This window comes from Aulostomus chinensis, chromosome 16 (genome assembly GCF_037954235.1).
Source record: "Aulostomus chinensis isolate RoL2024-O1b breed Wild chromosome 16, RoL_Achi_v1.0, whole genome shotgun sequence".
Taxonomy (NCBI): Eukaryota; Metazoa; Chordata; class Actinopteri; order Syngnathiformes; family Aulostomidae; genus Aulostomus; species Aulostomus chinensis.
Genome location: NC_141335.1, coordinates 26,510,384 through 26,536,382, shown reverse-complemented (window position 1 = coordinate 26,536,382; position 25,999 = coordinate 26,510,384). Strand labels below are relative to the sequence as shown.

The 25,999-nt window shown below is 42.5% G+C and overlaps 1 protein-coding gene across 2 annotated transcripts in view; it reads left to right on the top strand.

Annotated features, from left to right (window-relative positions):
* The first annotated feature begins 733 nt into the window (after positions 1–733).
* Positions 734–25,999, top strand: part of lmbrd1 (LMBR1 domain containing 1) — a 55,717-nt gene continuing 30,451 nt past the window's right edge. For both annotated transcript variants that reach the window (XM_086180979.1, XM_086180978.1), the window contains exons 1-6: positions 734–840; positions 3,128–3,304; positions 4,003–4,066; positions 18,252–18,349; positions 20,226–20,293; positions 22,605–22,693. In XM_086180979.1, coding sequence (XP_086037105.1) covers positions 775–840; positions 3,128–3,304; positions 4,003–4,066; positions 18,252–18,349; positions 20,226–20,293; positions 22,605–22,693 — 562 coding nt within the window. In that variant the 5' untranslated portion in view covers positions 734–774. The remainder of the gene's footprint in view (positions 841–3,127; positions 3,305–4,002; positions 4,067–18,251; positions 18,350–20,225; positions 20,294–22,604; positions 22,694–25,999) is intronic.

Here is a 25,999-nt window from a genome sequence, read left to right as displayed (position 1 = left end):
GTCAAATCATCTGAAGGAAAATTCTCAGCAAAAAATATAATGACCCCAAATACAAGCAAGTGTACACAAAAACACAGTAACTTTGCTTCTACCGAGAAGATTTGGGGTCACATCTGCAAAAACAAATAAATAAATTGACTCCAGCTTCTCTGAGTCCTGCTGGCACGGCTGTGATCAAGCAGGAACTGTGGCACCGTCCTGGAGTTACACATCAGTGTCAGGCATCATGAATATAAGACGAGTTGGTCCTCTTGTTCATTGCTGGGTTTTAGAGCTGCACAACTGAGGAAAGACAGGCGAGTAGCAGGCCTTGGCTCTCCGGCTCCTAAAAGATGGTTTGATGTACCAGAGGATGCGTAGGCCAAATTGCTTCCCAGTAGAAACATGGCTACTGGGAGTTTTTAGACCTTCATGAAATCTCTCTTCTTGACTAACAATTCAAAACATAATTTTGGAATGAACAGGATCACATTTTGGAAAATATTTAATGATTTCAAATTCGAAATAAAGTCAGATCAGCCCTCTGAGAGATGAATGTCAGTTGTTTCCATCTGGTTCTTCCTCTGGTCAGTGACGAAGATTAACAGGATGTTTTGATTTTTTTTTACTGAAGAGAGCTTTGCAGCACTACAAATAAAAGACGAGTATAATGTATGAAAATGAAATAATCAATAATTAATGTATTGTTATCAGACATGGGCTTTCTTCTGACAGGCAGCAGTGACGTCAACTGTCCAACTGGACCACGTGACTTTATTATTGCAGGAAGTGAAGATGGCGGCTCAGTCATGGCTCTCCGAGTCTGTGCTCGGCTGGTCTATTTTCACCTTTATACTGGTGGTAAGTTGGTCTGGAGTTTCATCGTCGAATCTCTGAGTTCCAGCGAGTCACAGTAGAACTTTCAGTCCGACTAACAATCGGCGAAGTCGCTGGTTTGATGGCATTGACGCCGTCGGCGTGTTAACGTCTGGCACCGTGGATTAGTTAGCTAACATTAGCCATGTTACATTAACAGGTTATGTGTCAGAAAGCTCTCAGCGCCGTGTCTTTTGTACTTTCACACCTTTAAAATTGTGCTCTGCCACCATTTGGAGAACCCGAGGCGAGTTTTCTTTTTTTATAATGCTTAAATGTTTCACTTTATAAAACCTAATAAACTTAATTTATGTCACGAGGTTTTAAATGGGGTTAGGAAAGAGCCGATGTCGTAATATGTAGATTACTCTGGATAAACCTGCCTTCAGCCACATGCTGACACACACACACACTAACAACACACACACACACACACACACACCCACACACACAAAAGTAGCCCCAGCCTCAGTTTTAGTGAGTAGAATGAAGGTGGTCATCTCTGTAATCCGTTGCCTAGTTCAACAGTCTAGAAGCCACGTGCCTCCATCAGAAGAGGTCGTGAAGAGCGTCCAGATGCGGTGCATTACTATGCTTCCTCACCCACCACCAGCAGCCCTCTTTACGTGGACCGTCCCCTCAGTAGACCTTATTTGGATGCAAAGCTGGAGTCATTACCTGGCAAAACAAGCAGCCGGAGGCTTAAGGCTGCAGGCGTTTAATTGATCCCGTCTGTGAATGGCAGCCTTGATCTGAGGGGACCAGTTTTTGCAGTGTCCTCACTTCCTACAGCTTGTGTGCTTGGAATATGACCTTGTCATTTTGGAACCTTTTCCTTGTTTCTTTGTGTAATTCTTCTTACCCTTTACTCCGACAACCTTTCTCTTCCTGTCTTTTTATTGTGGAAGAGAAGGAAGAGAAAAGGTAAATTCACAAGAGAATGTAAAATGAGTTGAATTAGCACATGCACGTCAGTCCTGCTCCCTAAAAGGAAAATGTCGTCCTTGTGGTGTGTCTTGTCTGTGCATAACAAGTAAGCCGGCGTTCACTTGTAAGTTGTAATAAGAGGATAAGGTGACAGAGAATTGTATAATCAGATCAGCTGTTCCACAGCACCTGCAGTCGAGATGTTGTCAGGGGGCATTCCTCCCTAGCTGTCCTCCCTAGAGGGGGCGCTGCAGGGCCTCGTCGGGTCCGGCAGTGTGGACAAAATCAAACGTTGAGATTTTTTTGAAGAAATGCCTGACTGTGAGGATGAGTATTGGTTCTACCACAAAACGATTGCTCAGTATAATTTGTGACACATCATTATTGATATAGAACAGCTAGAAAATCACTTTACTGTGATTCAGACTAGAACCAGGAGGAAACAGCACTCCTATGTCACCATAGAACCAAATCCGAGAGATGATACCAACAGTCGAATATCAAAATAACCACGTTCCACCGTTCCTGTGCCCGGCTGGCCATCAGACACCTCAGGCTTCCCCTCCTACTGGCCAGACCCGTTTCTCTACACGTGGGACGAGTGGAGACACCCGGGGACTCGATTGTGTGGTCCAGTGCAAAGAGATCTACATATGTCTCAAGCACACCTTGCTGTCCAGGGACTACTGCAACTACTACGACTACTCATACTTCTACTCCTGTTACTTACCTTTCTGATGTTTCACAGTATTTCAAAGTTGTTGTTTCAACTTTGCAGCCTCAGTTTCTGAAAGATGAACAACAAAACACAAGGGATCTTGATCCATTGGTAGAAAGACAGCATCAGAGTTGATCTGGTTCCAGTTGTGGGTGAGGGAACCCTGAAGACTGTTCTAGGCTGTTGGCAGGATACATCAGTGGTTTTATCCTGTAATGAAGGAGTTTCAGTCAAATTGCTGAAGAACTTTTTGTTGAACAAGTCTTATATGATGATGGGTATCTCCTGAAAATCAAATCAGGAAATTCAAAGCGATATTAGCCCCTGGAGGCGGATCGTGCTCTGGATCAGTGACCCAAAGACTTCATTTTGACTGTGCTCATGTTGTGTGTCCGTGTAGCCTCAGTGGCGGGGTGTGTGCTCCCTGAGTGCTTTCAGGGCTCTGTCTGAGATGACATGCAGGTGCAGGTTAGGATATATTTTGATCCCTGTACTCCACACACACTTTCACATACATCAAGTTGATGGATCTATCTAAGCTGAATGCTCTCTTTGTCATTCCTTGTTCTGGCTTTTCCTCATAATTGTGCTGTACCTTAATTTGGGATATCATATTTTCTCTTCTAGGTCATCCTAGCTTTCTGTTGGGTCTACATTCGGAAATTCCAAAGCCGTCAGGAGAGTGAAGTTGTTTCCACCATCACAGCCATATGTGCGCTGGCCGTTGCTTTGATAACTTCGGCCCTTCTCCCCGTGGATATATTCCTCGTCTCCTTCATGAAGCATCCAAATGGAACCTATAAGGTGTGCATCTACTCTGCTAATCGTCCCAGTAAAATCAATCGAACAAATGGTAACACGTTTTCCGGCGGCAGCTTTTAACTGGTTTGCTTTCTCATTTTCTCAGAATTAGACAACATGGACGTTCTTTATGTTCAGTCTGAATGCTGAATACATTTCTTGGCTCATAAATTCTGGTGCATTTGCATCTGTTTGAAGATTTAGCAAAGTGTGTAATGACATCTTCTTTTCTACGGCAGGTAATATGTTGCTCTCCATCTGAGGGTTGTGAGCTGCTTTGGTTGCTGAAGGCTGTTTTTTATGGATACACAATCCCTAGCGTACTCCATTTACCCAGACTTCTTAGTTATGTACACTTTTTATTTCAAATATGAATTGATAAGGCTTGTAAGCAAGCGGTAGTTCTTTTTGAATTTGGACTTCTGTAAAAAGGACAATTGAGGCATTCTGACACTTTCAGCCCATGAGGAAGATTGTTCTCGCGGTCTCGGCGCCGTGAGGATCCTGACATGAAACAACCACAAATGACACCTTAAGCTTTCCATTCTTCAAAAACTAAACCTGGTCAAAAATAGCTGCTCTTCATAGTTCTGGTTTTCATTCTTTCATTTATGTGTATCTGTGTTGCAATATTTCATATTCATCATTTTTCAGATTCGTAATTAATGCATTGTCTTATTGATTATTGTTTTTCCATCCAGGAATGGGCAGCAAACAATGAGACAAGAGCCCAAATTGAAGATACTGTGTTGTATGGATATTACAGTAAGTTCATTCCCTTACTTTGAAATGAATTGATATCGATGTGATAACATTGATACAGTAACAAAGTCTGATCATTTTTCTCTATCCGTGCATTATAATCCAGCTCCCTAGTTTTGATACTCTACTTTTGTTCCACAATGAATGCGCTCCTGTCCAGTGACGGACACAAGAACTAATATGAGTTTTATTTTTCCGTACGATGTTTTTGCAGGTGGATTAAATGTGTTCAGTGGCAGTGTACAGCTCTGCAAATGTCATTCTCATGAATTTTGAATCAGCCCATCCATTGAATTATTATGATGGGAATATTGATGTCTATGTAATGTTCAGCAGTATCTGTGGATAAAGTTGATCAGGAAGACTTGCTAATAATTAATTACGAATGTAAATGAATATTCCCAGAGGGACATGTGGACATCTCCTGGGTTGTACACGTGTGCTTGTCATCCTCAACAGTCAGGGCTCAGTCCCCTCTTTGAAGCGCTGGCGACACCTGGGGCCTCATTCATTCACGCAGCACTGTGACTCTAGGGTTCATGCGTTCATTGTGGTCCCCAGCAACGTAGCCTGCACGTCTTACTTGCTGAGCCTTTTCCTGAGGTTATCACTGTAAAACAAAGTGCGATCATCCACCCACTCACCAATACTACTGCATCTTGTTGTCGACAAAAAAATCTTACTTATTTCACTAAACCTGAAATAGAGATAAACATGGCGGTGAAGAGACTGACACTGTGAAAGATCTTACTATTGAATTAATAGATAGCAAAACCCTGCTGTCAGTGGAAGGACAGCGGCAGTACTACTGCAAACCAGAGACACGTACAAGGTTTCCAAGCCAAAGTCTCGCTTCGCCATAAAATGAATGGAAGCTGTCAGATCGCAGGCATTCGTCAACTTTACATGTCAATATTTCGTTAAATTTACAGATGCTGGTTCAATGTGCTGACATGGTTTCAGCAGTATTTCTGAGAGTACCTTGTGCAGTATAGAAATATTCTGTCGCTGTCACATATTAACACATGATGAACAGTTAAAACCTCCTCGTACGTGCCGAGGTGTGGGCCGACAGAGTGATGGCCAGACGTGATGTTGAGAACTACAGCTCCATTCGTCCAGCGCAGTTCTCGTGGACGATTATGTCTTTGTTCTGTGTTAAGGTAACGCTGACTTTAATCGTTGCTGTCTTGGTTTGTGTCTTTAATTGTCTTGAAGTGGAGGAATTTTGTAGTGCCAGTATGTGTCAGTGGATATGCACTGTGGTGGTTGACAGGGTTTATGTGATTGTGTTTGACAGGCTCGGTCAGCACAGCTTTGGGAAATCAGGTCTATTTTTCCAAACTTCTTAAATTTCTAATGTTTTGTTTTTGGAATGATTCGCATTCGGCAAAATAAGTTTGTCCCTCATGACACATTTGTGGATGCTCTATTGATAACTCATCCAAGTGTGCTTTGACATGTAAGGCATGCAGTGACTTGATAATTCATCGATTCGTGTTGTTTCCAGTGTATTATGGCCTCTCTAGACAAATACCAGCTGCTTTTTTATGCAAGTACCACATTTTCTCTCATTTTCTCTCTTCTCATGTGTAAAAAGTAAGAATTCCTTGGTGGTGGGTCTCGGCCAGGTGCGTGGCGGGTAGGTGTGTAGGGTTCAATCGAACCTGAATACATTTGGAATCACGGCCCAGGCTGTGTGCTGAAAGTGCTGCTGATTGGAAGATGTTTGACAGAGAAACACACGGAGTGGCCTTTAAGGTCAAAGGAGGCTTAGAATTCTAAATTGGCTTTCATCGTGATGGCGACTGAGGGCATTTCCCCAGAAGGTGATCAGATGCGGCACATCTCCAAATTGCATCAAACCATTCACCAAATATGATTATGTGTTGTCCAAACATCTGCTGATGCTCTGGTATTTGCTAATCTGAGCCAGGGTAGTGCCACCAGCTGTGGCGGCTGAGGGTCTTCAACATGGTAACATGTGGCCTCTCCCCAGGACTCCAAAACAACAACAAAAAACAGATTTTGAGGAGTTTGCTGAGATTAGATTAAGCCCTGTGGTTCTCAGTGCCAAAGCTGGACACGTCGGCTTGCTTGTTTTTTTGAACCGGACCCTATGAAGTGAATGATGGGAGCGTGAGGCCAGAACTGCCTCAGCCTGGGGGCACGCTGTGCACTCACACTGAAGAGAGCACTTGATTGAACACTTGTTTCATATGTGAAGCTTAGACTGCAACCAACAGTAGCATAAGAATATCCTGACAGATTTATGTGTTGGAACTTTTCTGTTGAGTAGAAAAGTACCAAATGTCATCTGCCCCAGTTCCTGAACAGCCCTGTCCCTGTGACAGGATTTAATAATCATCAATAATTCATGAGGTTCCTGCTAATTTGAGAACATTTGTATCTTTTCCGCAACTGTGTGGCAGCTCAGGGTATTTTAGGAAGATTATAAGTTAAATACATAGCTGATAGTCATTAATCTAACCCGTACAGAGTCTGTGGCCACGAAGACGGAAAGTAAAGGAGGCTGATTTTGAATAGAAGTTTTGAGGTTAGTAAACAGCCTTATATGAGATGGTGTCATGTGTGCAGAGGCAGCACTTCACCTGCAGAACAACTGTCGATACTTCATGTCACAGAGTGACTTTGGGGCTTTGTTACTGTAAAAATGTTGAAAAAACTGTTGAGCTGAGTTGCTACCGCTTGAAAGAAGCAAAGAATTGAATGAGAGCTGAAAAGTGGCGCTCCAAACATCAAGTTAAGAAAACAAATCACGTCATCTGCCCACACAACAATCACATTTTATTATGAAGAAAATAACGGTGTGTATTAATGTGATTATGATGCCTGTGATATCAATGATAGGTTTAAAGCAAGAACCAAGCCAAACAGCAAGCAGATGTATCACTGCCATTAAATGTCTGACTTGAAGCCAGAAAAATGGAGGAAAAGGCAGAGGTGCTAGACGGTACTCATAATTATTTTAAGAGTTAAAGAACCGCTCACCCCACAAGGTACTGAAAATGGCATTTCTCACCCAACGTTGCTACATTTCCAACTAAATGTTTTTAGTCATGTTTTTCTAGTTCACTTGTGAACAATGTTTCTCTTGTATTGAATCGGAGAGGGAAATTGTTTTCTGGGTTCTTCTCAAACCGTCACAGGGAAATTCAAAATGGCTGACCTTGCCAATTGTTGTAGGCAATAAAACTTGTTTTTCTTAAAGCTGCAAGAGACACCAACAAAAAAATAATAATAAAAAAAACCTGAGTAATTAAAATAACAATACATCCACAGAAAAGTCATGCTGAGGTGACCACTTTTCTGCTGGACAGCTAAGCTAAATTTGCTAATGAACAGCAGCAAACGCTCAGGTTAGCAACTTTAGCCTCTGACAGGTTCGTGTTGGTATTGTTGGTGTGTGACATCATCATCGTGGTCATGAGATCGACCTCATGACCTGTTTGTCTTATTACCACTATTCCACCTCTGACCACATGTGGTTAGTTGAGTCACCTGGTAACCAGGAGACTAGATTAGTGCAGCAGGAGGAAGGGAGACCCCTGCTGGCCAGGAGGTGGAGGTGTTGAATGCGGCAGCTTGAAAACTAGCTTGATATACTCCAGCCTGAGGCTGGTACAGGAGCAGCATTGTTTTACAAGCTGCTGACTGGGATGTTTCGATATTATGGCCAATAATCAACTCCTCTACTGAGCGCATGAATGGGATTTCTACTTGTGGAACCTCACTCTTGAGCTCTTTATGAGTTTATTAGGGCATTTCTTAGGTTATACGTTGCCTGAAACAGTCTTCCTATTTAAGATCAAACACAGTTCATCAAATTAATGTGCAGGTGGGTAGAACAGATTGTGCTGTCAAGGCACATTTCATTAATCCCACGTAGGATTTCCTTATGTTCCTGACATTGCCCTCTGTTAGAGCAAATATAAGAGAACATTAAGAAAACACTCATGCAGGAGCCCAACGGTCTCTGCCCTCCTTAAGCTGATGAGTTATAACATTTAGCTTGGATCCAATATTGCGACATTGTACTGTAGGTTGTCAACAAATTCTGTTTATCTTGGACTTCATTCTTTCACTGGGAGAAAGGACAAACCCAGACCCCACAAATCACATCCTGATTTCCATGTCATTCCTTTATTTGTTCAGGGTTTACAATGAATGAAGACAGTTTCCAGGCTATTTTGTCAATACATTCCTAACATAAAACTATGGGTGGCACTGAAATGCCTCCATGATTGTCATATTAAAGCAGGCTGTGAGTTTGTTGTCTTTGATGACAGCAAATTCAGTCATTCCATTGACACTAGATCACACATTTCCCAACAGATGCCAGCTTAAAGTGCCTGTCAGCAACAGTGTTATGTACCGTCTGTTAGGAAATGCCAAATGCAAGGACGGCAAGCTGTTTCCAAGCCTAGACACCCCAATCAAACAAACGACTTCTACTGGTATAATGACATAAAAATAGCCTCACATACCATGAACACTGTATGTGAATCCTGCTTCAAGGGGCAAAATGCTGTCCTCTAAGTGATTTCATGTCCAAGAAGACCGATTTTCTCTGTCAGTGTCCCTAGTTTGGATGAGATATATTCTTAAATGGAAACGTTCCTTCACGGAGTCCTACAAAAATGAATAATTCAGCAGGCTTAGTCCTTAATGCAGGGATGTGTCCCTTCACTAATTTAATTCAATTAATGGCTAAACTGCCTGGAAACCATGTTCATGATGCAACAGAAATGTGTCCAACATGACAGGAAAGCTGATGTTCTCGATGCCTTTAGTCCTGGATCTCCGCTGTCTGCTGAGAAAGTTGAAGTGTAACTCTTAAGCTGCTATCTGTTATTGTTTGAGTGGCAGTTGAAGTTGTTAAGCATTTAGCAGCAGTTGCCGTTGTCCACATCTCTTTGTCGTCTCATTCTAGATAAATGCCTTGCTTCATATTGGAGCAGTTGTTAAAGTCTAGATGTGTTTATGCCAGTCACTCCAAATGAAAAGTTAAAAAAAGAAATCCTACCAAGAGTATGAATTTCACCTGCATGGTTAGGAGAGGGAGGGAGGGAGGGAGGGAGATGCGTGACTGAGGCTGCTGCAGCCCAAGCACGTTTACCTTTACGAACGTCATTATCGCGGAGTTCAGAGGCTACGTCTGCAGCGCCGCTCTCCTCACGCTGTGGTTTGTGTTTGATCGTTTTTCCCAGTCACGTTCCACCCAAGTTGCAGACATGACTTGGTTAGTTAGTCAACCCACGCTAGTCAAGCTAGCTGCTAAATCAAATTCTGTGTTGGAGCAGGGGTTCTCAACCGTTCCGTCTTCTAGGCCAACCTTTTAATACTTACCACTTATTAATACAAGATCCTAAATTATTTTAGCAAATCTACTCTATTCTAATCTAGTGATCTGTTTGAAGTGTATTTATGGGAGAGTCGCTGTGCTGCTGTGTGCTGCTGCAGCTCCCAAGGTTTTTGCACCTTGTTTGAGACCATCAAGCCACACCCAAAACAATGGCCTTTGGACTCGCTGTGACCGACGTTGACAAGTCCATGTTTAATGTCATTCATATTGTTAAACAGATTGTCTGCTACCGCTGGTGTGGTGTGGCTTTAGGGACTTTGTCATTAATTGTCACTCCACAGCCAAATGTTTCCAAGAACATTATTGTTATAAGGATGGATATTAGTTCAAACTAAAAATTCACCATTTGATTATTTTATAAATTCTCAAAAATGATCAACATAGGCAAGTGGACTCACCTCTTGTCAGTGAAGATGTTTCGCCTCTTGCCTATGTTGATCATTTTTGAGAATTGCGATGACCTGGAAGACTGAGAGTATACACATACATTATTCTATAAACTTTGTATGGTTTAAACTTATACATTTAGTCTTTTTTGGGGGGGGGGGTATGCTACAGTAGTAAAACTAATTTTTTTCACAAAGGTAAGCTGCATTTTTTTAAAGCACTTCGTGGCCTGCTAGAATGCGCTCATGACCCACCTGAGTGCCACGGCCCAGTGTTTGAGACACCGAAGGTGTGCGTTGGATGTCAGGAATGACAGGTCAGCAGGTCCCAGGCCAGCGACTGCTCTGGTCAGGATGTTTATCATGAGATGAGCAGGTGGTGCTCGGCATCCGGTCCCAGTCGATTATGCGCTCGAGTACTCAGATTTGTCCTGTATTTGTCACTTGTCTGTGTGTTGTAGCTCTTAATAATATTATTTCAGGAAAGTTATTTATTATTAAGGGGATAATATAGCATGACAATCTGCTACTGGCACTTTTCTCTGTACTTGCAAATGTGTGGCACTTGGAATCTTGGCTGCTGATAAGGAAGGATCGTACAAAAGCCTAAAATATAAAACCTGAGCCTTGAAGAAATACTTATCTCGATCAGTGAGAATGTTTTGGAAAGAATAGTGCATCTGAGACACTGCAATGAGCCATCGCGACGTGCTCCTTCGTTAATTGTGAGTTTTTTTCATATCCGAAGCTGTTTTGTGCTCTGATAGTGGAAGAGGAGCTGAGCTGGCTGGAATATCAGGCTGAATAAGAAAATGTTGAGTGCAAAAGCTGTTTCCCTTCATCGTTGCTGATGTTTGTACTGAGACTCCTCTCTCGCTCTCTCTCTCTCTCTGTCTCTCTTTGTCTCTCTCTCTCCCTCTCTCTCTCTCTCTCGCTCTCTCTCTCTCTCTGCTGGGGGACTTCAGGTTTTGATTTGCCAGTAGGTGGAGACCAAGCTCCACCAGTCATATCTGCATATCCTCCCTACAAATCTAACCTTCAAAGTTGATTTTGTCTAAGGCCATATTTGACTGTACTGTCCATTTGTCTCTACAGAAATTGAATAATGACAGGCTTGACATAGAAATGTCCTTCTTTCCTCCTGTGGAGCCTGCTTCTCAGCTAGGAGATTGATTTGTATTCAGTTGTGATAACAGATAATAAGCACGCGGCTGTCCAGTGATTTTTTTAAGAACCCTCTTTGCATGATTTACTTAATGTTTTGAATAATTTGATGGTTATACATATCATTCATATCTCACCAGCTGCTCCTGTAGATGTATGCGTGCATTCTAATTGTAGGGTTATCACAATGGGGAATTATGTTGTATAGTAGAGCATAATTGTATTTGCAGCAGTGGATTTTTAACTAGGGTTGAAATACAAGATGAAATGAAAATAAGTGACCCGAATACACAGAAGTGAGCGAGCGTATTATCCTGTCAGCTTGTTTAGTAGCCCTTTTTCATGAGTTAGTGAGCGTCTTCCTGTTCACTAGGAGTGTGAAATCACATCATCGAAGACTAATTTTGTGTCACGCTGACTCAAGAATGCATTAACCTCTCAATGATGTCAAGTAAATGTGTAATCTATCAATGAACAACAGAGACATGGTCATGTGATCATGGCTCTAAATGTTAATTCTGAGATGAAAATGCTCTGCTAAACAGAAATGGAACTTGTTTTGCTTTGAGGATATAGACTTCATATTTCTGTGTGGTATCAGATAACATGTAGGCCCACCTTGACGAGGGGATGAATGTCTGCAGCCACTTCCTTTTAGAGTCCACAGAGCTCTTGGTGATCTTTTCATCACTAACTTTGAAAGCCTCGTCTTTCAAACTCTACTTTAGCCTCTGTCCATTTTTACATTTCCGTGGACTGCTCAGCACTTCAAAGCAGTGGCGCATAAGACCCTTAAGCAACAGGGCAAAATACCCCTGGGCCCTTTAAATAAATCATTGGCTTTCTCTCTCTTCTTTGTAACGTCATTTGTAGAAGCGAAGCTAGAGAGGATGCTATCCTCCTGTAAATGCACTGCAAGTACTTTCTTTTTGTCTGATTCCTATCCACCTACATGTGCTGACTGATTTTATTAGAAAGTGGTGGCCTAGTGCTTTTTTAAAGAGCATCTCTGAAAACCCTGACAAATTGCCATTTTTGAGGGGGCACCTTTGTGTTGCCTCAGTGATTAAAAGAAGTCGTCATAAAAATGGGTCAGTGAGTGCAAAATACCCCCAAATGCACTTTTCTTCCCTCTGTTGGGGAAAAAAATTCCCAGATTTGAAATTGTTGACTTGTGCCCAAGTCTGATGTTCCTCCTCAAGCAGCTGATTAATTTGAGGTCCAAGCAATGATGCTAAAGGGGCTGTTATTCATTTTAGAACAACTTACGTTTTTGTATATGAGTCCTCTTAAATGTGGAGATGAAAGACTGTGCTAAAATAAGTGGTGCGGCGAACTTTGACTCTGTGATTGGAACACAGTCACTGCTGGGTCCGTCCACGGAGCGGTCTTGGCCCAGCACACCTGACGGGTGCCTGATTGGATCAAGATCTGGAGAGTTAGGAGGCCGGATCAACCCGTTTAACTCATTGACCCAAGACTTGTAAGATAAAATCACTGTATTCACATTTAAGTCAATGACTGCAGAAACCGGAAGTTGGAAGGCTGGGCTGGCAGAGGTCTCCAGCGCATTTTTCTACTCTCCTTCGTGGCCCAGAAAGCTTGGGCCTCCTTCATACCTGGAAGCTGAGCATTTTATGCTTCATGCCCCACTGAGCAGCTTTCCATAGGAATGAATTCAGGCCCCGCCTCTGACGCTGTATCCAGTTCTCTTTATCCATCCATGGTGTAAACCCTTCCCAGACCACCCTGACTCAAACATCTTTAAAAATGTTTGTCCCATGATGTTTACAGGAGGCGCCAGTTGAGCTCACAGCACAATACCTTTCAGCAAGTGCACAGACAGATATTTTCATCAGTCTCTGGAGTCCTTTGTCACAGAAAGTGTTTCTGTGACAAATGTCCCCTGGCACTTAATTTTCATATAAAATGCAATATATTTTACCCGTCTGCAAGGGACAAGAGTGGCGGTGTTAATGCCCTTGTGGAAGGCCAGAGTGAGGTGAGGACAAGGGTCTAATATTTCTCATTAACTCTTACATTGCACCGGGAGGGAAACTGCTGCTGTCGATGTATTTTGATAAAGGCTCAGTTCTTTGTAAATTGCTACAAATCAACAGAAACATGGAGTAAGGTAAATACCTTCGTATTATTGCCGGATCCTTTGTCAGTGTTATCTGTGCTTGTGCTGTCGGGCTCAAACGGTGTTCCCAACTGACGCGATTGGTTGCCTCCAGGCTTTCATAGCCACCTCGGCACATAACCTTGCAAAATATGTATCTTCTATCTATTTATTTACTCATTTATTTTCCTTCCCCATGAGTAAATTGGATTAGTCCACCATGTGAAAACACAAGAATGATGTGTAAAGGGTTACGGGAGTACACTTAATTATTTAGACCTCTGCTCTTTGTCAGGGGGATAAATGTGCGACTCTAAAGTTTTATCCCCGGTCATTTGTTCTCCCCAGTAGAAGATCTGCTTAGAGAGTAGAGGATGACGCATGATAATGCAGTATGACCTATTCTCTGGGTATGTTAACATTCATGGTGCTATGATTAATTTTACCCATTGCTTTAACCCACTAGCATATGCCAGCCGCTGCACACTGTGCATGGTTTGCACTTATTGGCTCCCGGCATCATCCTAAACTCAGTTTGTCTGGCTGTAAATGAGTGTAAATGGATACCTTAGTGGAGCAATGAGCATGCATTTATTGAAAGTAATGCCCTGTCACAATCACGGCTGGCAAAAAGCAAGGTGCTGCAACAGTGACGTTCAATTGTCTGCAGCAGAGAGCAGATTCTGTGGAGCCCATTTCACTAGGGGCTTGTCTGTAGCGGCTCCAGGCCATACGCTCTTGACCGATGAGAATTAGAGGTTTTTGTCTGTGCAAGCTAAGTGCGTTACTGCTATTACAGATTAAATGGCTACCAGGCGAACCCTCTGATCTCTTAAAAAATTAGTACATTCTGTCCAGCTTTTTGTTGTTGTTCCACTGTCCTCACAATATGTATCATCACCAAACAATTTTACTGTAATATGTGGCAGTGGGATGTGACACACTCTACCTGTTGCAGTGTTCAATTATTCACTTTCTGAAATTTGCTGTGCACCACATGGCGAGTCTGATGGGATGTACATCACATCGTACTGATACCCAAGTGATAAATTCAGTCAAAACTATTTCATTCAAATTCCCTTTACAATTTATTACCAAGATTTTTGCAAAGTTGCACAGTTGCAGACTGCAATGTAACACATGAAGTATAGCTGCCAGAATATCATCTGAAATGCAGCTGCTCTGCTACAGATGAGTCACAACATGATGCTGTTACAATGTGTTTCAATACACAATATTGCTACCAGAGGCCAGATTATCGACACATGTACAATAAACTATGATCTGTCGTGAGTTCGTTTCTTTGCGCTGCTGTGGTAGTCAGAGCAGTGAGTCCACACCCATGTAAAATAAAGAGCAGGACAGTGTGACAGCCCAGGTGCCTTGATGCTGGAGCGCTAACAGGCTGCTAGCCGAATTCACACGCTGCACCCCATCTTCCTTTGAGTCTATGCAAACAAGCAGCATAAAGATGTGCTCCTCTGAACGAAAGCAGAGCTGGATCCCTGTGAAAGCGGCTTCTGAGTTATTTTGGGGCTGTCTGAGTTTTCTTCACTAACATCCATTTACTGCAGAAAGAAAGAGCCTGCAGCTTGAAATAGCATCTCTCTATTTAAGTGTTTTGCCTCACCTCAGCTCTATGAATTCCTAATGCTTTTGAGCATTGGCCTTTTCTCTAGAAAAAAGCTGCTTGTACCAGAACCAAACAAACAAAAATGATTTGACACAGAATAGTGAGCTTTGTGATCAAGGACAGGAGTCCTGCATCTACTACAGAAGGTCACCTGCTTTTCAGAATGAAATTATTTCCTGATGCAGATGGATTTTCTTTATCTTTCACTTAAAAAGGAGCTGGTGATTGCCTGCTCTTTGAAAGATGCCCAAAGCAAAGTTGAATACACCAATGGTAGAGGGATGGTGTGCTTAGACACAAATTCCTCTGTAAATCAAAAAACCCAAACAAAAACTGACCAGCGCTGCTCTTATCTAACCCACCAGAATTCACACCATGGCTGACGAGTGATGTCGTGGCTTGTTATTGCAATTTTTCGGTGCTGCTCCGGCTGCTATATCGCCTCAAGACAGAGTACAATTAAGTTTCTATAGTCATTTCATCTGTGAATAAAGGAGCTTTATGATCAGCCACCATCCTCATAATTGCTTTTTAACTTAGCTTAATCAGCAAAGTTAAATGTTGACCAGTAAATCCTCAAACAGAAAAACTGTTGAGTGAGATAGAAAAGCTTTTAAGCCTCCCTAAATATAACAGCCGTAATCACAGTGTGGGAATAATACTGCATGGCAGAAGATGCCGAAGAATCAAATATCTATTTATTGTTCTGCGTGATCAGAAACAATACATTCTCAAGATTGAGAAGTGAGAAGCTGGCGTTTCAATGATGGCTGAAACGATTAATCAGTTGCAAATTAAGGATGTTGGTCTTGTAATTGTTGCAGAGCTGTGCGAGTTGAGTTCATAGTTTTTCTTCGTCAGGCATACAAAGTCGGTCGTAGTTGCTGCCGCTGCTGTGCTTTTATCATTGTCAGGGAAACATCTCAGGTGAAGTAGTAACGAATACTTGTACTGTATAGACTCCGTCCCTGCCTTATGAGCAGCCTCGGCCTTTATGCATGCGTTCGTTACCTGTGACGCCTCCTGAAGGCTTGTTTATACTGACTATTGTGTGTCGTGCAGGGACGTTCATAGACACGATCGCTCCATCTTTCAGGACGCAAATGTGGTTGAGTAGCTGTTACGAAGTTGCTTGTCGAAGTATTTGATGTTGTATTTTGAATATGAATAAATGACTACTTTAAATGACAGGTGGGTGAGATTTTCTCTCCTTTTCCCAAAATACTTTCTCGTACTGTGTTTGGCTGACTAGGTTGGTAGGTTTATGATTCATACATGTAAAGCTCTCCAAAATGGTCCTTAACCTTAAAGGACCTCTCAGGAAACTACGTACCTCACTGTTCAAACCACTGCTCTTCTAACTGCTCGTTGGACTTCAAGCTGTTGCTTACATTTGCTTTGCTGTTAAAATGCCTCTGATGAAAGCTTCCCCACCATTTCATAGGAATTGTCTCTGTAAAACATGTAGTAAAACTGCTTCCGCTATCACCCACTAGTGAGCTTTTAAAGGGAATTATTGGTTTAAAGCAGTTACAAACATTGCTCCTGTGATTCATGCCCTCAAGGCCAATTAAAAAAGTTATTGAAAACATATACACCTGTTAAATACTCTATAAATTAGATTTTAAAAAGTCCTGGCAACTATAACATTTCCCCCTCCCATCAGTTAAAACGATGTACCCTAGACTTTCATGCTAGATGCATTGTCAGGTGTACAATTTTCCTCATGAACATTTTGCTTACATTATGAGAACATGTAATACGTTCTACTGCGTCTACTGTGAGTCACGGCCCGATCTTTGGGAATAGCTGCTCTATACCAGTACCCTCTCAGCACAGAGCTGCAGTCAGAGCTGGAAAGTTAACTCTCATCAAAAAGCATTTAAAGAAATCAATGAGCACAACGAACAGAACAAAGCCCTCTGCATAAAGTCAAGTCCCATCGCCTGCTGAAACTCTGCATCGTCATGGGACCCCGGAGTGCTCAGCAGTTATTTTTGTATTAGGTGATGTTTTGTTGAGGTAATGTTTTTTTTAATTATTATTTTTTTAACCACCAAGAGTCTCGACTTCCTTTCAAGAGGAAGTGAGCAACACTTGTCAGTTACACTTTACTGACACATGAGTGCCATGTTGGGTTTCCATCAGAATGTGACGGATTACGACTGATTGGGATGTGGCTCTGCTCCGTTGGAGACACTGAACTCAGCTGCCCAAATATACCCACCCAGAACCTTCACGGGATAGTTGAGATTCACTGAGGGGCTTGTATGCGCTGGTCATGTCTTCAGTAGATGTGGGTCAGCACATCCCTGCAGAGAAGCAGACGACAGCAGCAACTCTGACGTTCTGCACTGCCCTGCTGAGGATGGGGTCCGTGCAAGAAATTCACCTAATACACACCCACCTAAAAACGTCTGTCCGGACTTACTTGTACTCTGTATTTGTAACACTGTCATGACTTTACTTTGACAGTCAGATAGGCCTTTGTGTAGCTGATCAGTGGAGTAATCCAGTGTGCAGCATCCTCAGGACTACAGAGATGTTCTCTCTTTTACAAAACTGCCAAAGAAAAAGTTGTCAGGCAGAAGTAAGGCAGTTAAAAGGTTACAAATATAGCATAAACTGGTTTTAGGTGGGTGTTCACCTGGTGGATAAAAGAGCTTCTGCTGCTGTCGGTTTCTCGACGTGGAAGACACGTTGACCCTCATCAGAAGGTTGGACCTGTGTGATGGATGACTACCTCATACAACCCTACTTCAACGAATCCAAAATATCTGCTCCAGGCCACGAGGGAGGTAATGATATGTGCACATAAGGGCAGGGAAGTGCTTACTCGACTAAGATGTGAATCCTCACTAACCTTTTTTTCCCAGGTAACAGAGTAAAGTTATTTTAAATTTCTCTTTGGTTAAACGGTCTTGTATAAAATCGGTAAGTGATCTTTGTCCTAGATTTGCCTTCAGAAGGTTTGAAGGATTGGGGCCAAGTGGATTCTGACAGTGTTTGGTTGATCTGCTGTTGCTGAACCAATGATTATGAAGGTTACATTTAGAAATGCTCTTAACTCTTTACAACTGCTTTGGGTATTCGTGTTGGGTTGAAGTGGCTGGACAACTATGACATAACCTGATATGTAAAATTAAACTAAATTTTATTCAGTGGTTCCTTTTTGGAGGGAAATGCTACATCATTTAAGTTGGATTAACAGGATCATGCAGCAATTTCAAAATTGCCTAAGATAAATAAATCGATATTGATGAATGACTGGGAGCCATTTAGAGGTGTATGAACTGTGAAGCTGTTGATATTGACAATGTGATGGTGCTGATCAGAGATATTAGGCACAGACATGGAGGAGTGCATGTGGAGCGCAGTCGGTCGGGCTGTGAACGACGCAGCGCTTCAGAGCTGCAGAGACCCGCTGACTGAGAAGCTGCGCAGACTTACTGAGGAGTGTTTTTGTGACTAATGCTGTTTTGTCTCTGTCCACACAGCACTTTACTCCATCATCCTCTTCTGTGTCTTTCTATGGATCCCCTTCGTTTATTTCTATTACGAAGAAAGAGATGACGACAATTTGAACAAATGCTCGGTAAAAGCTCTTTTCATTTCTCATTAATTGTATCATAACATCATAGGCTGCTTGTAAATGCTCTGCTGAGGAATTCACTTTCCAGTGTCTCAGTGGTGTTTAATGTTGGTCCAGACCGGAGAAGGTTGGAAAATGAGTGTTGTAACCTTTTTCAATGTTGAGAATTGAGAAGTAAGAAAAGAGACCTATTTTTGACAGGACTATTATACATTAACCAAAAGAAATTCAACTTATGTACCAATTCAGTTTTTACAGGTCCAGTGTGATACAGACCTGCTGATCCTGATACTGATCCAGATAGAGGAGCTCTGGTTTTATTAGTTACTGTGTTTAAGGTTACATCAGGAGGCTGAAACCACACAGCTTTGATCAGAAACTCTACAGAAATGCATTCATTTTTTTATCCATCCATCCATCATCCATCCATCCCTCTTCTCCTGTTGAGGGTGGTGGGGGTGGAGCCTATCCCAGCAGCCTTCCCCCTGGACAGGTCACCAGTCCATGGCAGGGCCAACACATAGAGACAGACAACCATTGGCTCTCCCAGCCACGCCTGGATGGATTGATGGATGGATGATGGATGGATGGAGGATGGATGGAGGATGGATGATGGATGGATGGATGGATGGATGATGGATGGATGGATGGATGATGGATGGATGGATGGATTGATGGATGGATGATGGATTGATGGATGGATGGATGGATGATGGATGGATGGATGATGGATGGATGGATGGATGATGGATGGATGATGGATGGAGGATGGATGATGGATGGATGGATGGATGATGGATGGATGGATGATGGATGGATGGATGGATGATGGATGGATGGATGGATTGATGGATGGATGATGGATTGATGGATGGATGGATGGATGGAGGATGGATGATGGATGGATGGATGGATGATGGATGGATGGAATTTCAGATTCAAAAAGTGAAATATCTACACACTAATTAAAAAAGTTGCTTGGTTGGTAATAGGGCTGCAACTAGAGATTATTCTTATCATTGATTAATCTGCTGATTATTTTTATGATAAACCAACAAATTGTTTGATCAATAAAATGTGAAAATGCTTGTTCCAATTTCCCAGAGCCAGAGAGACTTATTCGAGTAGCTCTTCCATCCATCCAATGGTCCAAATCCCAAAGACTCTTTAGTTTTGTCAAAAATTGCAGAAAAGCAAATGTTTGTTTGCTTTCAGTCAACCAGTCAGAGTTGAACAGCTCAAAATAATAAAACAGTGAAGCCGGATTTATTTTAACATTCATTTTCAATCTTAGACTGAAACCCCTAAAGTTCTAAGTTAAAAATAACGTGCCTGTGCCTGAAGTAGAAGCAACTGAACAGCAAAATCTGTACAGTTTTTAAATTGAATATTTTAAATCTTCTGCATAACTGGATCAGTGCATTGACAGTCAGTCTGTCTGATCTCTGCTCTGTGAGGGAAGCCAACCAATCACTTCACAACATCAGCATCGGCCCTGATCCAATATTTCTGATCACATTTACTACCTCTAACAGTTTCTGCCAGATGAGCCCTCTAAATGCAACACTCTGGACCTTTAATGAGTGATGGGCCAACATCAGATATCTCCTGGAGCCTTTTCTCTCCTCCCTGTGTGTGTTTTGAGCTGACAGAGGCACTTTCTGTCACCGACTGGGAGCTCTTTTGTATTGTTGCCTTGAATAGGATGAGGAGTGACGTTATCTCCTCCAGGTCAGACTGGATCTGCATTAACTCTATAAAGCTCCCCACAGCCTCCACTAAATGGAGTGTGACCCCCTGCTTTGACTCACAATGAATACTAATATTTCACTTCATGGGCCACGATTGACTAGTTTAATTTTGTCTTCTTTTATTACAGCAAGTGAAAAATGCTCTGAAGTACACAATTGGATTCACCATTGTCTGTGTGGTGCTCCTTTTAATTGGGTAAGTCCAACACATGGATGGCTTCTTCTGCTCCATGATAGGTGAACGGGGATGTGCCATTGTGTCCAGTTAATGAGAGGAGGACCCCTTCAAACAGCTGCACTGCCATGTGTGTGGCCGGGATCAGCTATTCAGGCCAAAACACTGTCTCCCACTGTCTAAATATAGGTGTGATCCTGCCTGTCTGACCACAATCTACAGCAGATTACTGGCATATTTACAAAGCCATTCATACCGGCATCCCCGGTTTGTCTCTTATACTCACAAGTTTCATTCTATTTATGATTAGCACCTGCACACCATAATAGGCTTCTCCGCAGCCATGACAGCTGCTCACCCAGAGTTGAGCCTGTGAGGTGTAATGAGTTCTCTGGACCATTAAATGGTGGACCGGTAGAAGGCCGATCCAGTTTGGGGGAAAAAGGACACATGACTATACTTCCCTCAAGTTTGGATGCAAGCGAGGTCTATTTTAGACGGAGGCAATTTAGCTCCACTTTTACCTCATGAGGTGGAACTATTGGTGCTTTGTTCTGGGGATTGTTGTGTTGTTCCCTTGTCAACAACATGATAGCTTTTACCCTGGCCTGCGCCCGGAGCCAGGAGACACGGTGGCTTTGTTAGGTGACTGCTCACTCAGGAGCTCCAGCTCCATCTGGCTTTGCTTTAGTTTGTTGTCTTCATACCTGGCAAGGTGTTCAGCTGCTCCAATGGCTGCTGACCTCTTACCGTTAACATTTCTTCATGGTGCCACTTAAATACAAATGTTTCAACAAGTAATTTCTTTTCTTTTCAAGCCTTTAATTAACTCCGCTAGGGATTTTGTGCTCGTCAGTGTCAGTCCACCTGCTCTTCTGTCAGCAGGGTTACCAGCCCCTCCAGGTTTCTCGGAGCCAGAAATGTTTGATTTTGCAGCAGATTCACGTAAAAGTTTTTTTTGATTTTGGAGGGGAGGGTGAAGTAAAATTGTGGGAACTGGCAAAATATGTGATTTGGTGCAAAAATGAATCAGAATATGACTGTTAACAGTTGCATACAATTTTGTAGCAATTTTGTGACAACAGTGACGTTTGCATGTTGCCATGACGACCCAGAAGTAAAGCCGTGCAGTCCTCAATACAGCTGCGATGTCGTGTTTGTATGATTTTGTCACATTTGCTTTCTGCGTCTTAGAATATTGGAATATTTATTGGTGATTGTTACTGTGATATCTTTGTATTTTTGTTTATGAATGTGATTAATGCAACTTACGTCAGCAAAGTTTAGCAAGGTTGCCTAGCAACGATAGGGAATTGGAGCATGTTAAAAAATGAACTGTTTACGTCCCAATGAGATCTTCAGTGGAGGTTGCAGAGAAGGCGTTTGCTCCCTTTACTGGGACAGCGGCTCAGGCAGAGAGCGAAGCATCTTTGTGGGGACAAGGCGCCTACATTCATTCAAGGGTGTCCTACAGAATTTCAGGCTACTTGTTTGTTTCAGTTGGCAGTGATTTGAGGCCAATATTGTGTTGATAAGAGACCTTCAACTTGTTTTTGGAGCCAGGCTGAAGTGTTTTGCCCACATTGGAAACATAATGTGACCAAAGGGGAAACACATGAACAGAAATGGAGTGCTAGTGAGGAACCGAGGGGATACCCACATGCGAGTGTGGCCGAAGATGAGTTCCACTGAGACTTCAAATTTTCTCTTTTGGATTATACTGTAAAACGAAGGGTAGTCTCAGAGATGCTATACTGTCTTTTATGGTCCTTGATAGAGGCATTTTTAAACCTTTTTTGGTCCTGAGAGCTTTAGAATACCATTACTTTTAAATCTTCCAAACTAAATCCTGGTAGAGCCGTAAAGCACCACATGGCAGTCTTTGTTTGAGGTGGGAGACACAGAGGAATGCCTGGACTCAGCTCCTGTTGTTTGTGAGGGATTGAAGCGGAGCTGCTAGTTTTAAGCTTTCAGGGGTGCAGGAGTAACCAAAGCTCAGTGATGTGGTTTGATAAATCCATTTTATAATATTGTTAATATATGAATATTCTTGTTATAAATATTAATAGAGAGAACGTTGTCTGTTTTAAAAACTTTCATCCAACAGGTCTCATTGCATGAATGATATCTGTGGAAAGGAGGAGGTTCCTGCAGCATAATGAGACTTAACTCAGTCAGCGCTGGCGTGAAGAACGCATACGAAAAGGCTTCTTAAGAACAAACACTAAAGCGGGGGCATGTCTGTCAAGCTGTGTACGAGGAGGAGCAGCGACTGTCAGAACCTGATGCATCTGAGTTTATCAGTACTTCATATTTGTTTTCTTGTTTTCAGAGCCTTCGTTCCACTTGTGGCCCCACCTGGTCAGAATTCCACCCAGTGGGAGAAAGTGCAGTACCTCTTTGAGGAGCTGGGGAGTAGCCGTAAGTGTACCAGTGCCCCAGTCAATCATCATATTTCTTATTATACCTGACAGCAGTCTTAGTTTTGTCGTTGTTGTTTTCATATGTTTGATTTTATTTTTGTTTTCATGCACAATAAACTTAAAGTATTCCTCCTTTGAGGTATCCATGGCTCCTAGCTTTTCATACATATTGTGTACATATTTTGTACTGTTGTACTTTGCACAGTACACAGTGCGGATACTGGCAGACAAACCCACACACAATTTGCAGTTTTAAGAACGTGTTTGAAATTATTTCATTGCATCTCAGGGGCCATCTTAAGTGGACAATAATCTTCCTGTGTTCTAGCAAAGATAGAGGATGAGGATGGAATTGCAGTTATTGGGGATTCAGATGTGCTAATAACTCATAAAAGGGAGGAGCTGATCTCACATGGTCAGGAAATACACTGCAGTTAGTGGATTGTCCCAATTTCTTCATTCCTGCCTGATGAAGTGCTTCAGGGGGCGACTCACTGAGTCGAGTCACACCATCATTGCTCTCTCGAGATACTGTTTGCAGGAGGTATGCCGATAGAATACAAAACAATGGAAACGCGGGTCCTCAATGATGTTACTGATGTGCTAGAGAAACAAACTCGTATTGCTGTCATAACGAGCTCTGAGAGAACAATTCATTAATCACATTTATGAAAAGAAATGGCTTTGTAGTGTCAAATATCAAGAACACAAATGCAGCAGTGCAATCCTGACTGCAACATGTGATAACGACCTTCTCCTGCACCCTCACTTGTTGAACGGAGCTTTGCCTTTGCTTCCATTCACGCTAATGTGGGAACATTGCCAAACGTGGACTTCTAACAGTCTTCTGGACTTTTGCCATGTGGGGATCAAGGAGGAAGTCGAACCATCTGCCTCTCTTCACAATAGTGGACCCCTACATTCTCCCTCCTCACCTTCCTCTCTTGGCACAGTGGGGAATTGCAGGGCTGCTGAGGGAGAAATGTGAGGATCATCCCTTTTCTAATTCCCCTGCTCTTCTCTCTCCAGATGGGAGGTTAATTGTGTAAAGGAAAGTAACGTTTGCCACATAATCCTGCTGACTGCATAGCTATTAAGGTCACTACATCCTTATGATTACTTTTTCTGGCATTTTATGATTTTATTGGAGAGTAGCAGCGGAGAGGGACAGGAAACGTGGCACTGGAAGAAGAGTTGCATCCACATCTTAATAGCTCAAATGCCACATTTGTTACTGTCCCTCCATTAATAGACTGTAGATCAGTAACTATTACTTTTGGTATTCAGAACCATATACCGTGATCTGGATGTGGGATGAGAGTGGGTGGCCCAAGCCAGATTCCAGACACTGAACTATTCCTTCTGACCGACCCATTTCTTTTCTGATGTAGGCACAAAACAGGAATTATTTTGTGCACATTTAATGGCTTTTTATGAATTTCCTTATGTCAGGTCTTTGCTCACGCTCATTAAATGTACAGCAGAGCGATTCCATTCCATTGAATTTATAATACAGGAAACAAGTTAAAAGTAACATTGCAGTTACATACTAAAACTGGGCTGACTGAGACTAACAGGCTTCCAACAGGTTCCTGTTCAGCATCACAATCAGACAGAACCCATTATAATACAGGCAGATACAGCAGCAGCTCCACATCCACAGTTGCTCACACACAGCAGGGAAGAGGGTGAACTGGACTGAATAAGATGTGAGTCTGATCAGTGGTTGCAGGTTTGTCCTGCCGTCAGATAAGCGAGGATATTGCTCTAATGTGATAGGGGACCGTGTTTGAGATGTCAGTGTCTGTGTGAAGATCTCTGACTGGAGTTGTTTTTATGAGCTGCTTCCTTGTGGTAGCGCTGCAGCCCTGGCTTCAGCTGCAGTGTAGCCCCCGGTCGTGTGTTCGTCAAAACAGATTCTGGAACAGTTAGCAGGATAACTTGAGTCACGAAGAAGACACTACAGTGTTTTTTTAGGCTATAGTTTTGTTATCAAAGGTTTGAGAGTTGCTGAGTGAAACGGAGCAGATTAAAAAAGAGGAACCCTTTATTAAAATATATTTAATGCAATGCTGTTGATCTCTTTTAGATTGATCCTTTGACACTTTCTGCCGTTGGTTGGTTGTGGTAGTGCTTTGTCTCTATCAGCATGGTCTCCTTCAATTACTAAACCCAACATCTTCTTAAACACTCACACTTACGTAACCCAATTTCTCAAATTATACTCCTGGACTTAATCAGCCGCCTCACCCACACACATTAAACAATAGTGTTTAGGGAGTCTTAACGTTCCCAACTTCGCTGTAAGACCACAAAGCCTGTCATGTGGCTGTTGTCTACAGTGAACAAACACTTTACATCAATTTAGAATACAGCTGCTTCTGTGGCCTTTTGATGTTTCTCTAATTCCACAAAAGAAGGGTGTTAGGCCTGAAGGAGCTCCCTAATAAACACAAGTCACATGCATGCACGCAAACCTGGAGCGCTATGTGCTGGGTGAGATAAGAGTTACCTCCCTCCATGGCTGTTGGAATTAAAGCTTCACAGACGTGGAAGCACCACCGATGCTAGACAATATTCCCTCTGTTTAATCCCTGGAAAATCTGCTCAAGAAACCAAAAGGAGTGGCTGCAAACATCTACCCTCCTCTTTGTGTAGGGTTCAATAACAGAATGTTTTCCATGCAGAACATTCAGCTATTGTCTTTTTTTTCTTCTTTTTTATCAAGCTCACCACTAAACAAAGGCTCCAAAATTGCAATGAAGCACATGGGAATCCAAAACATGTATTCAAATGTTAATGTTCAGCTCAGCTGTCAGACTTCAAAGTTTTCTTTTGCATACAATGCAATAGGGAGCAGGTATATAATTTATCTCCATTTTCCACCTCTTTGTCCTGTTACTTGTGAAACACCCCCAAAAGGAAATGATAAATGTTATAAACAGCACACATTATACATGCCCTGAATACTGATTGAATATTCCCCAGTCAAATGCCACCGTCAAGGAGAAAGGCAAGCTGAGAGCCACCTATGCCTGTCCTGACAGGTGGGCTGGGGACCATGAAGTTGCTGCTGAGAGGATGGGGGATATCGGTAAAATGACAACTGTGTAGCTTCTTACACGGGCCCTATGACAGGTTGGATCTTTACAGGGGAGAGAGGCTATCAGTCTGCTCATCAATCCCTGTCTTCTAACTCCAGCTCTGACAGCTGGTGTGACACCCACTGTTGCCCTTGCCTGATGGGTGGTCCCCTATCTGCCTCCATCAAAGGTGACACTCATCAACTGAACCTACATTCACT